The sequence below is a fragment of the Anabas testudineus genome, chromosome 18 (assembly GCF_900324465.2).
Source record: "Anabas testudineus chromosome 18, fAnaTes1.2, whole genome shotgun sequence".
Classification (NCBI taxonomy): Eukaryota; Metazoa; Chordata; class Actinopteri; order Anabantiformes; family Anabantidae; genus Anabas; species Anabas testudineus.
In genome coordinates, this window is record NC_046627.1 from 7,158,372 (window position 1) to 7,173,319 (window position 14,948).

At 40.2% G+C, this 14,948-nt stretch overlaps 2 gene segments (V, D, J or C); both read left to right on the top strand.

The window, feature by feature from the left end:
* The first annotated feature begins 6,343 nt into the window (after positions 1–6,343).
* On the top strand, positions 6,344–8,079 carry LOC117153114. The segment is given in 2 exon segments: positions 6,344–6,623; positions 7,949–8,079. Coding segments are annotated over 2 exon segments (411 nt in total).
* On the top strand, positions 6,724–13,558 carry LOC113168155. The segment is given in 7 exon segments: positions 6,724–9,326; positions 10,229–10,519; positions 10,671–10,955; positions 11,043–11,351; positions 11,427–11,762; positions 12,552–12,694; positions 13,419–13,558. Coding segments are annotated over 7 exon segments (1,479 nt in total).
* The last annotated feature ends 1,390 nt before the right edge of the window (positions 13,559–14,948 follow it).

Sequence of the window (14,948 nt, forward strand, 5' to 3'; positions counted from 1 at the left end):
TGAATTAATATCTTATGTGTTGTAGACGTGACAAACAGCCTCATGATACCTGAATTTCTACTGAATGAAAACATTTGTCCTAAAACTTCCATTCAAATAGCAACACTGTGCTTTTTCTGCTGCTTTTTAAATGTGGTCACATCGTATTAAATTAGACAGATTGTCTTTTAATGTCTTATGAAGAAAGCGTTTCTTTTTTAAACCTTCATATTTATCCAGTTATGGATATGGTGTGGACTGTGCGTGAAAAGGCGCCCCCTGGTGGGCTGCGTTATTTCATTAAATCTTGTAATCAAAGCTCAGTTACAAGATTTAATTAAACATCACCCCCCACCAGAGGGCGCCTTTTTCCACACAGTCCACTCAGACATTTGGTGCCGTTGTTTCCACAAAATAACTCCTCTCATATCCTGACGTGTCTTTTTGAGGCTCATTGAATAGAATATGTCAAAGTCTGTTTCTATGTTTCTATTATATCGTCTAAAACCACAGAACAAGATCCCATGTTAAATGGAGGCAGTTTAGGCCGTTCAAGCAGAACCAGAATTATCTCCAGTTCCTTCTGTGTCTGGATCCCAGCGGTGCTTCACCTGTCTAGATTCAGATAGTCCTGTATATTAGGCTGATAGACTGACCACACTGTAGAGTTTTCTTCTTCTACCTGAACTTTGATCTGATGTTTGTGACTCTTCACCTCTGTCTCCTCTCACAGGGAGAAGATGATCTTCAGGATCCTGCTGCTCATCAACCTGATCTCATGAGTCTCTGGTTAGTTCACATCTTCACTTTATTCTCCACCAACTCAACAATTATTAATGGTTCAATAATTCAACTTCTCACTTTGTGTCTGTGTCTCCTCAACAGGAACATTTGTAGTGAATGTGACACAGAGCTCCTATCAGGCAGAGGAGAACCACAACATCACACTGGAGTGGACATTCACTATCAGACCTGACAGATGACTGATGACTAGTCACAAAACCCTGTTTCATCTCCATGATGGTGTTGAGGTCTCAGAGTCTCAGGACGAACAGATCAGGAAGAGTCCAGTTTGACAAAAACGTCCTCAGAGAAGGACGAATCAGACTCCAACTGTCCAGACTCAGGACTAATGACTCAGGACTGTACCTGTGTGAAGTCAGAACTAATGATGGTTTCAGCTCTGACAGATGTCGACTCAACGTCACTGCTGAGTTGATTGATGAACGTTTGTTTTGCAGATATTTGTTCATAAACTGGACAAATTGAAACTTTGACTCAACAAAAGAATCATGTAGAGAAAAAGTCAACATCAGTAAAATTCCTCCACTGTGAATCATGAATGTCTGAACAAAATGTGATCTGGATCCATCCAGTAGCTGTTTGGATATTTGGACTGATCAGACTGATGAACTCAACACATAGAGCCAAACTGCTGAAACTCAATATTTGTTGTTTGTTGTTGAAAAATGAAAATGACAGATTATTATTGTTTCACCATCAAAGGAACCAAACAACAAATCACCAACATTTAATGTTCTGTGTTTTTTCCAGCAGCTGCTGATCAGCCTGAACCTCAGAGACCGACTGTGAGTTCCCAACCAGAGAGTGGAGGAAGGATCGGCCTCTACGCTGCTCTGGGACCAACAGCAGCAGCTCTACTGGTCAAACTCTGTGTAGCTTTGAGTCGACGTTGGAGTAAATCTACTGATAAGACAGGAAACCTCTGTTCAACTGTGGAACACAAGGTTTTCAGAGATCAGACTTTTCTGTCTCTCTGTATCATTTGACTCTGATGGTCCACGAAGGTCCATCAGGACCAACAGGACTCTGCGTGGAGGACCCCCTTTCGATCAGACTGTTCAAGACCTGAATCAGACCAAGAGACAGAAGCTTAGTTTCATCGTATGTTTCCACAGTTTCAGGGACCGTGGAGATAGACACAGGAAGTGTGTTTAAAAAAACAAAAAACAAAAGTGGGTTTTTATTCACCCAAAAATGAAACAGACACAAGTTTGATTAGGAACAAAACTGGGTCCTAAAAGAGGTCAACAAAAGACTTCAGACTACAAACTGAACTACAACACAAGTTCTACCATGAACAAAGACACAACTGACTCAAAAGGGGCAACATATATACTTGTTGACCAAACCAGTAAGAGACACAAAAAGAAACAACAAAATAATAGAACAACAGTTTGATATGAACTCGAACAACTAAGAAACAGTTCCCATATTTCACCTTCACCACATTAATCCCAGCACTTGGTTCAGTCCTGGTCTATTAGAAGTCATTAAAGTCTGATGAGGCCTCAGTCCAGTCTTTTATCTGGAGGACCATCCCCAGACCAGCAGAACAGGAACTAAAGAAAAAGAGAAATGAAGTTAGTACAGTTTAAACAAAAGTACTTTAAGTACTGACAATTCAAATGAATCTAATGTTTATGCTACACTAGCTAATTATGTATGAAACAAATAAAACACTTCAATTAAATGTGCTGCTTTCTTTTAATGATGAGAACTAGAAACCAAAGACAACCAAACTGAGCTTAAGGTCAAATAAAGGGTGAGTGAAACGTTACCAAACAAATGTACGGTGTGGTCGAGGCTGCGGCCGTCACACACATTTTTATCTGATGAAAGTGTTGATGAAAAGTAAACTCAAAGGTTTTTATCCAGTGCCAGACAAAGAAAACTCAACTTGAGCCTCTCAGAGACTTTTAGTTTGTCTCCTCAAGTCTCTACATCCTCTAATGTTACTGTGATGTGGACATATTGTAAAGAAATGTCTAGTTTCAAAAGGAATGAGAGAGAAGTTGTTGAGACTGTTTTGTGTGTAAGTGTGTTAATATCAGAGACCCAGAAATCAGTGAAGGCTCAGTAACAAACAGAGAACGTCTGACAGCAGCTTCTCTCTTCAACTTGGCTTCAGGAAGATCAGAGCCCACCACTGACGAGACGTTAGATCACAATGGTTCAGAGAAAAGAGGAACAAACTGTTTATTGAACACTGACATGGTAAATATACCACTGCCACAAGGTGGAGACATGACACCATGTGCTGAAGTTTTGGTCAGGGGACAGTTCAGCCTCTGTGTTTGATATGAACCATCAGTGGTTGTAGTAGTACTTCTGTAGTTGTAGTACCATCTGCACCTGGAGTCACAGGGACTTGAAGCTCGTCTATCATTTCTCCCTGATCCACTCAGACAGCTCTCTCCTTTACTTCCTCTGGACCGTCTTCAGTGTGGTGCGTTCAATGACACCCGTAACAAACTGTGGACCAGGTTTTAGAACCAGTAAGGTCCAGGTGAACAGCATCAGCTGACGACGCTCTGATGTGAGTCAGACCTGCTCAGGTTGGTCAGGACAAAGTCCAGAACAGTGGGAGAGATGTTACAGAGCAAACAGCAGAGTGACGACTTTTCTCACTAGTTCATGCTGAGTTCTTCTTTATTCCTTCGTCTGTATGATATTAAAGCTGATTTGTGTTTTATGAAGCAACATTATCATGAATGTGATAATATCCAGTGTTCACTATTGTAGCTCTGGTTCATCTCCATCAACTCCTCTTGTAATAATATGTTTCTTTAGCTGCTTTATGCTCCACTGTGTTGATCGTTTCACATCAACGTGTGATTCGTTGTTTTCATAGAAACATTCATTAATCTTTTAAATAACTGTATTTATGTCTTTTAATTTTCAGATGATTCTACTTTTAGTTTGTTTTGACAAATATAAAATGATGAGTTGTGTCTGAACCCAGTTTAGTATAAAATACAGTTGATAAGATGCAAAAACTCCAGTATTTCTGAGAGCACTTGAACACAACATTACTGTCATGAGATAGTTTCTCCTGCAGAGGGCGCTGCTTTTCAAGTTATTACAGCAACTGGTGAGTGAGCTTATGAAATAAATAGATAATAATAATAAAAAATAAGAACAAGTGGGATCTCTTTAAGAAGGAGGGGAGGGGAACAGAGGAGGGTTGCAGCCCTATCTGCTTCCTGGTTTTTGAAACCGTGCTCTGCCTCTGGTCTATGTAGAAGGGTTTCTCCCGTCTTGCTCCACAGTGTGTTATGTTGAAGACAAAACTGTGTTTATAGAAAGTCGGCCTGCATTCTGAGATGGGGAGAACTTGTGTGACTTGGAGCTATAAATAAAAAAAATAGAATAAAGAAGAATAAAGAAATAGTGTTTTATTGAGAAAAACTATTTGTTCTAATGTTTGGAGACTTGAACAGTTTCTTTCTTTTGATTAAAACCTTTCCTATGACAGAAAATGACAAAACGCAGCTTTATATAATATAATTTATTATGGTTCTAACATTTAGACTGAAACAACTAGAAGAACTAAATGTACAGCAGATGAGGAACATGTTGCTGTGTTATCTCTAATGTTTCTGCAGCAGCATCAAATATGTACAAAGCTCTGTTCAGAGTTTCTATCTGTTTGTCTACTGAGCTGCATAAAGCAGCGAGGATTTCAGCTTCATCACATTAGTGATCATCTCTCCACAGTCAAAAGCTCCAATACTCCGACTTCTTTCTTTTAGACAACAGGGCTGTGATTAAAAATCAGCTCAGAGGAGAAAAGCATCAACATAGGGTCCACAGTGATTGTTCCCACTAAGTCTGCCAGAAACCTGAGTGGAACAACTTACCACCTAAAATAAATAAATAACACTTTACTTTTACTTGATTTATTCCGTTTAAAACCATCTTTAATGGACACTCTAAAAAGATCTAAAAACAAAAGAAAACCATCATCTTAGATGAGGTTTCTATATTCAGTGACAATATGGCTTCTTCAGACCTTTGAAGAAGCCATATTGTGTGTACAGTGATGGGATCTGTGATGTATTAGTACACATTCACCACCTGTCAATACATGAAGTGAACTTCACCTTTACCTGCTGCAACATTAGTGATGTTTACACAGTGGTTCGTCTCCAGTTCCTCCATATTTCTGATGATCAGTACTTGTATATTGAAGTACTTGAATATTTTTCCAGTTTGTCGTCCGGGTGTGTTGGATTTTCCTCTGTTTCTTTGCTAAGTCAGCGTTGTGTTTGGTGAGGTGCTCGTTGATGAAGACTTTTGAACCTTTAAGTTTCCTCCTTGTTTAACAGAGCAGTCTTATGTTTTCATGGGGTGGCTGTGGCTCAATAGGTAGAGCAGTTGACTGCCAATCACAGGATTGGTGGTTCGATTCCCGGCTGCCATGTCACATGCCAAAGTGTCCTTGGGCAAGATACTGAACCCCTAGTTGCCCCCGGTGAGTCAGGTCAGCTGCATAGCAGCTCTGCTGTGTGTGTGCTTGTGTGTGTGAATGGGTGAATGAGAAGCAGTGTAAAGCGCTTTGAGTACCAACTAGATAGAAAAGCGCTATGTAAGTGCAGACCATTTACCATTTACTTTACAAACCTCATAATAGCTGCTGGTTTGTCCTGGGCAGGAGGTGGCCTACCTCTATGCTGTTACAGTCCAGCTGAAGCCCCTTGAACTCCAGGAAGGCCACAACCTGTTACTCTGTGGAGTTAGCCTTCAGCTCATCGTGTTCTCCTCTGTTGTCCACGGCCAACGCCTTGTTGTATGACAGGGTTTTGATGTGGATCCTGGTGATAATGATGTCATTCATCCTCACGCCGATCATCCTGGAATACTGCTCCAGGTTCACCACTCTGTTCTCCAGGTAGGTTATTACCTGGATAAAGTAAAGTACTGAAGTAGTTTCGTTTAAATTTCACCTTAAAAACTGTCAACATGATCTTGTGTGGTGTAATATTTTCAGCACAAACAATTCACCTGTGTGATTTTATGTTTTTATTTTGACCTACTGTATTAAAACCTTTATGACCTAAAAAACACATAAGAAACATCAAATCCAAGAAGGAAAATTTTGTATTTTTCTTTGTTTGCTCTGAGTAGATTAATCTGTTATTTATTGTTTCTTTGTTGAAAAGACATCAGACGCTTTCTCTGACTCATCTGCTTCAGTTATATTTTATCATTGGTTGTTTTTGTTTTTTTACATTTGACTTTTTCCTGTGTGGTTGTGAAAACACTCAACTTATGAAAATGTTCCTGTGTCACGTTTCCTTTTCAAACCTGCAGATTGGATCTATGCAAACACCCCCTTCCGTATAAAGACATCAACATGCTGCAGAAAACTGGGAGAGGTTTACACCCAGAACACTGAAGCACAACTTTCTGTCCCAGAATGGAAAACGCTGTTGTCTGGACTTTGTTATTTCTGGTGTCTTTTCATGGTGAGAAAACGTCTTCATCAACTTGTCATTTCAAAGTGTGTTGAACTATGTTCATCATTTCTTCTCTGACAGGAATTTGGGGTGAAAGCAACATGGAGCAGTCTCCCCCCGAGGTGAAGAGACCTGGAGACACAGTGAAGATGTCATGTGTCATTTCTGGCTTTGAAATGACAAGCTACTATTTTCACTGGATACGGCAGAAGTCCGGGAAAGTTCTGGAGTGGATCGGGAGGACGGACGGTGCCATCTATGCCAGATCCTTCCAAAGACGTTTCATCATGACTCAAGATGTGTCCAACAGGGCTCAGTACCTGGAGGTCCGGAGTCTGACATCAGAAGATTCAGCTGTTTACTTCTGTGCTCGAACACACAGTGAGTGGAGACAGAGGAGAGGCTGCACAAAAACAAGTCTCATCGTCAGCATGAAGCTGAAACAGCAAAGAAACAAAAGGGGATTGATTGTCTGGTGACCGGCTCCAAAGGGAAGAAACTAATTCCTCCTTTATCTTGATATTTAGAGTTTCAGTAACTTCTACTGGTGATGACGTCCAAGGAGTTGCAGCTTCATTGGTTTTAATCCTCAACATGTCCAAACTGAAGTACCAACTGAACCACAACAGCCCACTGTTAAACTCTAGACCAGCAAATGGAACCCGGGTCTGGACTCATGAGTCCCTGAGAGACTTACATTGAGCCACCTCGCGGTGGACTCCCAACCTGCAGGAGGGGCATCAGGTGCTATGGCAGCAGGAAAGGTCTTTAACATTCATTTTAGAGCATTGTGAGAAACTTGTAGCCAACAATCGAAACAACCATCATTAGTTTGTTTGAAGTTTTTAAAGTTGAATAAATGTTATTTTGATGGTTTCTTTTACATTTTAATAATAATAATAATACATTTTATGTAAAAGTGCCTTTCAGAACACTTAAGGACACTGTACAATCAACAATAAATCAACACAGGACAAAAACAATCTATACAAATGCAGATTACAGCGAGTAGGCAATCTTAAACAGGTAGGGTTTGAGTTTGGATTTGAAGATAGGAAGAGAGTCAGTGTTACTGTGTCCTGTGGTAATGAATTCCAAAGAGTAGGGGCAGAACGGCTGAAAGCTCTGCTCCCCATGGTGCTAAGACTGGCAGGGGGGACATTGAGGTGGATGGCGGAGGAAGATCTGAGTAAGTGAGAGAAGGTGGAAATGTGGAGGAGATCAGACAGATATGGGGGGGCGAGTTTGTGAATAGCCTCAAAGGCATACAGGAGGATTTTAAAGTCTAATCTGTATTTATCCGGAAGCCAGTGAAGTTGAATTTGAGAGGTGACAAGGCTATCAACAAGGATGGAAGTCGTAAATGTTCCGTAAATGAAAGTAAGCAGACCCGGTGGTGTTGTTGATGTGGGATTGGAATGATAATGAGCTATCGAGGATGACACCAAGACTCTTAATCTGGGGGTTGGGGGAAACTGGAAAGCTGTCGATACACAAGGAAAAACGGTTAACTTTGGTAAGTGTGGATTTTGGAGGAGTTCAGTTTTATCACTGTTTAATTTAGGGAAGTTTGAGGTTAACCAGAGTTTAATTTCAGCTAAGCAGTCGATAAGGGAGATGGGAGGGAGTGTTGAATTTGGTTGCTGGAGAGGTAGAGTTGGGTGTCATCAGCGTAGCAATGGAAGTGTATATTGTATTTGTGAAAGATATTGCCCAGGGGAAGAAGGCAGGTGATGAAGAGTATGGGCCCCAGGACAGTGCCCTGGGGCACACCGCTAGCAACAGGGGTTGGCTGGGAGGTAAAAGATTTAAGGCGAACAAACTGAGTGAGGCCTGAGAGATAAGAATTAAACCAGTTGAGGGGGGTGGAAGTAATACCAATGGAGGCTAGTCGATTGAGGAGAATTATATGGGAGATAGTGTCGAAGGCTGCACTCAGATCAAGGAGGATGAGGATTGAAAGTAGACCAGAGTCAGCTGCAATAAGGAGACCATTAGTGATTTTTATGAGCGCAGTTTCTGTTCTGTGGCACGGATGAAAACCAGACAGGAAAGGGTCATAGAGAGAATTGTTGGTTAGGTGAGAGTGAAGTTGAAAAGCAACTTTTTTTTCTAGCATTTTGTCAAGGAATGGTAAGTTAGAGAGAGGGCAGAGGTTATTGTAGTTATTGGGACCAAGGCCATGTTTTTTCAATAGTGGCATGACAGCAGCAGTTTTCAAGAATACTGGAACAATCCCAGTGGTGAGGGAGGAGTGTATGATAGCAGATATGTGGGGAAGCAAAGAGGAGAGACAGGATTTGACCAGAGTTGTGGGTAAGGGATCTAACTGACATGTACTGGGCTTGGATTTACAGATGAGGTCTGAGATTTCGGAAGAATAAGGGAGCCGGAAGCTTGAGAATGACTGGCAGAGTGGGAAGAGGTCAGATGAGGGGAGAGATGTAGAATTTGAAGATAGTACTGTTAAATGTAGAGATCTGTTTTCACTCTGCCATGAAATATTTGTTGTAAATTAAATCTCCATGATTCAGAGAACGTCCAGGGCCGTGAAGACTCTTCATACTCACTGTACTTTGTTTTATTGGAGCCGCTCGTGTTTCTCTGCTCTGCAACAAACAGGGTTTGGTTTTTGTTTTCCTGTTGCTCACTGTGAGAACTTGGATGGTGGGGGGTCACTGTGCTGAACATCAGTACAAAAACACATCAGCAGGACTCAGACACTCGTTGCTTCTTCTGATGAAAACAAGGACAGGACAAACATTTCTCCCTGGAATCTGATGGACCTGCTGCGTTTCCTGTGTTTAATGAGCAGAATAATAATGAACTGTTGGTTCCACAGCAGTTTACAGTAACGATGCACTGACAGAAAATCACCAACTGATTCAACACTGATCACACTAAACCTTTGTTTGCAGGAAACTGTTGCTCCACACTTTGGTTTGTTGGACTTTGGTGTATTTACTGGAGGTTTTCAGGGTTTTTCTTGGTGCTGTTGGATTTTGTTCTGACAGTGAATGAAGCTGTATCACGGTGACGCGTTCGACTTCTGGGGGAAGGGGACTGAAGTCACAGTGTCTTCAGGTGAGTCACATTTAAAAGGACAATTTACAGAGATTATTTATTTTTAATTTTAAAACTTAATGTTTTTTTTTTTACATTTATTGACAGAAATAGATCAAATCAAACAGACGTTTACTAAAAAGTATTTTAAAAACTTTTTTCAAAGCATTTACACTTATTTTGGTTTTTATTCCTAATTGTGGGAGGTCTCTGTGGATTATAATTATTCATCATACTCTACCCATAATTTTAACAATTTTATTAAATACTCTGTGTAAACACTGCAAAATACTCTATACTATATTTTACATGTTGTGTTTGTTTTAAATACATGAAGCAACTGAACAATCACTAAATACTCTTTGAATTTTAAATTGTATTAATTTTATAATATTATTATGTTCATCAAAAACCACCAGCATGATTACATTTCAAGAGCAAGAATATAGTTGAACAAAAGAATAAAACGTCCACAGCATCAAATAAACCATAATATATAAAGTAAAAGTAAAAATAATCAACATTTTGTTTCAGAGCTGTGGAAACTAGATTTGATTTGTAATAAATGTTTGTCCTGTATAAATTTAAAGATAAATGCTGTGTTTCTAAACATGGCTAAGTATTTAATGAAATATGTGCAAATTAAAAATTTTATTTTAAATTCAAAGAATGATTTATGATTTAATTATTGATTTATTTCATGTTCTTTATTTTATTCAAGTGCTTCTTCTCATGTGAGTTGAAAATTTCAAACACATGTAACAACATCATGTTGTATTATTGTCTTCATTCAGTTATTGATTTAATTATATCTAATATAACAATAATATATTTCTTATCTTTCTATTATCATTTCTAATAGAATAAAAACTGATTTAATGTGAAACATTTTTTTATAATATCTGTTGTGTTTTCTGTCACAGGAACAACTGTATCACCGACTCTGTTCCCCGTGGCTCCGTGTAAACCTGGTCCTGGAGATAAAGTGACCGTTGCTTGTGTTGCACACGACTTCTACCCGAACAGCCTCAGTTTCCAGTGGAGCGACTTCAGAGGGACCATCCTGACGTCTGCACAGTATCCACCAACGGAGAAAAACCACAAATACACAGGAGCCAGTTTAGTCCAGGTGTCAAAGTCCGATTGGGATTCGAGAAAATCTTTTAAATGTTCAGTAAATCATGCTGGAACTGCCTCATTTCTGTCAGTGCAGAGTACGTCGTTTTGGGTTTTCTATTATTTTTCTCTAATTTCTTTGATGGATGATGTTCTGCTACATTTATTCCCTGATTGCCCTTTTCTGTTTTATCATGATCTTGCAGATGTGAGACAGAAATGTAAAAATCATTTTAACTCTCTCTACAGTGTCTGATCCTGCACCAGCGAGTCTGGTCCTGCTGCCCACTGAGGACGGCCGAGCTCTGCTGTGTCTGATGGAGGACGGTCACAGCGGAGAGCTTCAATCGTTCAAATGGAAAAAAAATGGAGAAGAGCTGAACGACTACATTCGGAGTCCGGTCCAGAAAGTTGGAGAGTCACATTCAGCCGTCAGTGTCCTGAAGATCGCCAACACAGACTGGGAGAGTAAAGCTGTTTACACGTGTGAGGTGGTTTACAGAGGAAAGACGTACATGAAGAAGACATCAAAAGGTAAAAATACATTACACAAGGGAGTAAAGGGACTTTTTCTGAGCACAGTTAGAAAATGTTTGTCACTGTTCTGTGTTCCTCATGCAGCTCCGATCACAGTTACACTGGATCCACCCAGCTCCAGAGAAATATTCAGGAACAACCAGGCTGAGCTGCGCTGTGTCATCACTGGACAGGACATGTCCACGGTCCAAACTACTGAAATCAGCTGGCAGATTGATGGACAAAATGTGAGCAGCACGACTGGACCGACAAAGTCTGAAGGCCGCCTGTACAGCAAAACTAGCACGCTGACTCGCAGTCGCACTGAGTGGGAAAGAGGAACCAAAGTCAGCTGTTCTGCTGTTAGACCAGATGTGACACCGATGGTCCGAGAGCTGCACGTCCAAACAGGAGGTTTGTTTCTCTCACACATAAACACAACACACATAACAGAACAAATCAGCCTGCTGATCCATGTGGTTCTTTCAGATGGGAGCAAACCGAAAGTGACGGTCCACATCCTTCCAGAGGATGAGATCAGTGATGAAGACTCAGCTGAGGTCACTGTGGTGTGTCTGGTCTCCAGTCCTGTGTTGCAAGACTACTATATCGCCTGGTCGGAAGACGACGGACACAAGAACGGCAACTACATTGACGGCATCAACTTCCCCCCACAAAAGAGCAACAATGGCTACTACTCAGTTGCAAGTGTTTACAGGACCACCAAGAAAACGTGGGACCATCCAGGAAAACTGATCCACTGCAGCGTGTGGCCCGCGGGCAGCAACGAGCCCATGACACCACGAGGAGTGTCCAAAGTCCAGGGTAACTCACATGAATGTGACAAATAGCAGACCCAGCTTTAAACATGAGTTTTTTGTGCTGATCCGTTGTTCTGTGGGACTGTAAAAACAGTCAATGAGTCTGTTTCGTTTGTGCTCATTTAGTGTTTGCTGTTGGTGTCTGTTTGAAATAAATGTTGCATGGACTCACTTTGTTCCGTGTCCTCGTCTGACTTGTAGATTTAAAAAAGTTGCACAATCCTTCACAGTAGTGATTCATCAGATCTAATAATTATATCAGAAAAGATGAATAATTCTGTCATACATATGATGGTTTACGTCTCACTACACTTAGGACTCACAGAGATATAATACATTGCCTAAAACTTAGTATGAACCAGAAAAATCCTCCAAGAATTTGTGAGGAGCAGACAAAATGTCCTCACAGGAATAGTATTGGAACAGAATGTGTCACTATAAGGACATAAAGACTAAACCTGTGGTCAGTGTGGACCAAAACAAGCTGCCGAGGAAAAACCAAGGTCCTGTTTTCTACCTGCTGCAGCTGTTTCCATCTGAAAAAGTCCAAATACTGCGTTTACTTTAGACTTGGTCTGTAACAAATCTCAGTGTGAGCAGTTTTCTTGGAGATTTGAATGTAGAAGTGATTTAGTTTTGGATTTTCTACTTGAACTCGTCATGAAAGAAACGTTCTTGTTCTTAGAAACAAAGGAAATCAGAAAACTGCAGTCGCTCCGTCTTTGACTTCTCAGCACAGACACCAAAAAGCTTCTTGAACCAACTCCATCTTCCTCTTGTTTCGTGTTCACAGACTCGAACGGGACTTTTTTTCTGAGCTGCACAGACGGAAACAGTGAAGAGGACGAGTCCAGCAGCCTGTGGTCTACAAGCTGCTCCTTCATCCTCCTCTTCATCGCCTCTCTCTTCTCTATCGTGATACTGAGCCTGGTTGAGGTAAACACGCAGGATTCTCCTGTTTCACTTCTACAAACACGTTGAACACAGAGATGAGTTCAAGTCTGCAGAGTTTGTTCTGTTGCTGCAACAGTTTCTTCCCTTCTGTCCATAATTAATACATGAAATTAATGATATTCATATATTTATTATTTAGTATCATGTGTATAATTTGCTATATGACTGTTACAGTTTTTCCAGGTTTGTTCAGTTTCTATAAAAGAAGATTAAAGAAACTTTTCTATCTACTTGTTCTAATCTTTAAGTAGCAGATTACAAATATTAATCATCAGTGGTGTAAAGTAACTAATAAGGAATATTACTAGTATTTACATTTTCTGCTACTTCAGACTTTGCAGCACATTTTACAGGGAACTATTGTACTTTTACTACAGTTCTTTGATTACTACTAATTACTTAGTACGATTCAGAATCATACGAATAAAACAATAGAGTGTAATCATAAAACTTTATTGATACGCGGCAGTGAGCAACAAGTTCTACAACAAGTTCTAATCCTTTGATTCAAACATCTGATCATTAAACAGGGAGATGAACACATTAATGTTTCACTAATTATCGTCCAGTAAGATGAGCCTAAAGAGTACGTTTACTTTTAGTACTTGAAGTATTTCTGAGCTAATACTTTTGTACTGTTCTGTAACTCTCTACTTTATTGAACGTGTCTGTTTTGTGTTCAAACTTCTTTGATTTGTTCTTTCAGATGAAGAAGCTGACCTTTGAACCACGTGGGACCAATAATCGACTGTAAATCTGCTGCAGAGAAAGATCAAATCATTGAAACCAGATTTCTGTGGAAACTGGAAAGAGATAAAAGATCAACTGCAGTTCTTAATTTTTCATGTGTGACATGTATTTGACTAAATCAATTGTTACTCTTAATGTTTGTTTAGTTTCTTGATCGACAAGTTTTCATCATAAAGAACAAACTAAAGATCAGATCAGTGTGAGTGATATTGTGTTCGTGACAACTGTTCTTTCTGTCAGTCACAACACAGGTGTCTGAGAACATGTAAACACCACAAATCTACATTTAGCACCAGAAACTACTGTTATCAGTGAAACTGTGACAGTTTTTAGTTTCCTGTCGTTTTTAAACAGATCGTCTATAGAGAGTCACTTCCCCATTTTTCTGCACCACTGGGCCCACATCTGTAGCACTGAAACCCAAAAGAACTACAAAAAGACTTCCTCGAAGCAAGAGGCACAACTGTCAGAGTTTGTGTGAATTCCACAGACAAATGATGAAATAACCTGTGATGGTTAATTCACCTTAAACTTTATCTAACAAATGTGCAGTTTGTAGCTTTTTCAAACTGAAATCTTTGCCTGTTCTTGCTGGATACAAGACTTCAGCTGCTCAACAGTTCATGGTCACTGTTGTCTGATTCTCCTCCTCATGATGCTCCACACATTTTCAGTAGGGGACAGATCTGGAGTAAAAGCAGGTCAGTCAAACACATTGGAGTCTCCTGGCAAGTCTCACGGGGGGGCAGCTATTGCCATAATGACTGTGGTGACCCCTTCAATGGGTAAAGGAACAGCAAGCTCACTAGACATTGTCACACTCTGTTGGACGCTTAATTTTTTTCTGATGCTCACATATCGAGACAACCAGAGTAACCATTAGATGGAATCAACACAATATATAGTGCCTATAAAACGTATTCAAAATACCTCATTAATGTCAAAGTGAAAACAGGTTTCTATAAAGTAACTTCAATTAAAGAAATATGTAAGGTGAAATCAGTGTTTGCATTAATATTTACCCCCTTTAAAATGACTGACCTAATCCAACAGAGGTCCAGATACTACTTAGTGCTAGTAGTCCCACTATTAGTGAAATAGGGATCACCTGAGTGCAGTGAATGTGTCCCAAGTAGACAAAAGAACACTCCCAGCAACTCCTTGAACAGGTCATAAAAATCATAATTCAGGGGATGGATACCCCACATCCCCACTGTGAAACACGGTGGTGGCAGCATCATGCTTTGGGGATACTTGTTGGCCCTGGTAGGATTGTTAGATGAATGCGGCAAAAAATAGGAAAATCCTGAAGGACAACTATAGTGTTACAACCTGCTTACAGGTTGCAGCACCAGTAAGCAGCTATGCATATCCTGAATTACAGGAAAGCATTGATGAGACAGGGAGACGTGGCTTTCCTTTGCTGAGCTCTTCGCCATTATTTATTTACACAAAGTTATTCATGCAACTTTGTCACTTAATACTG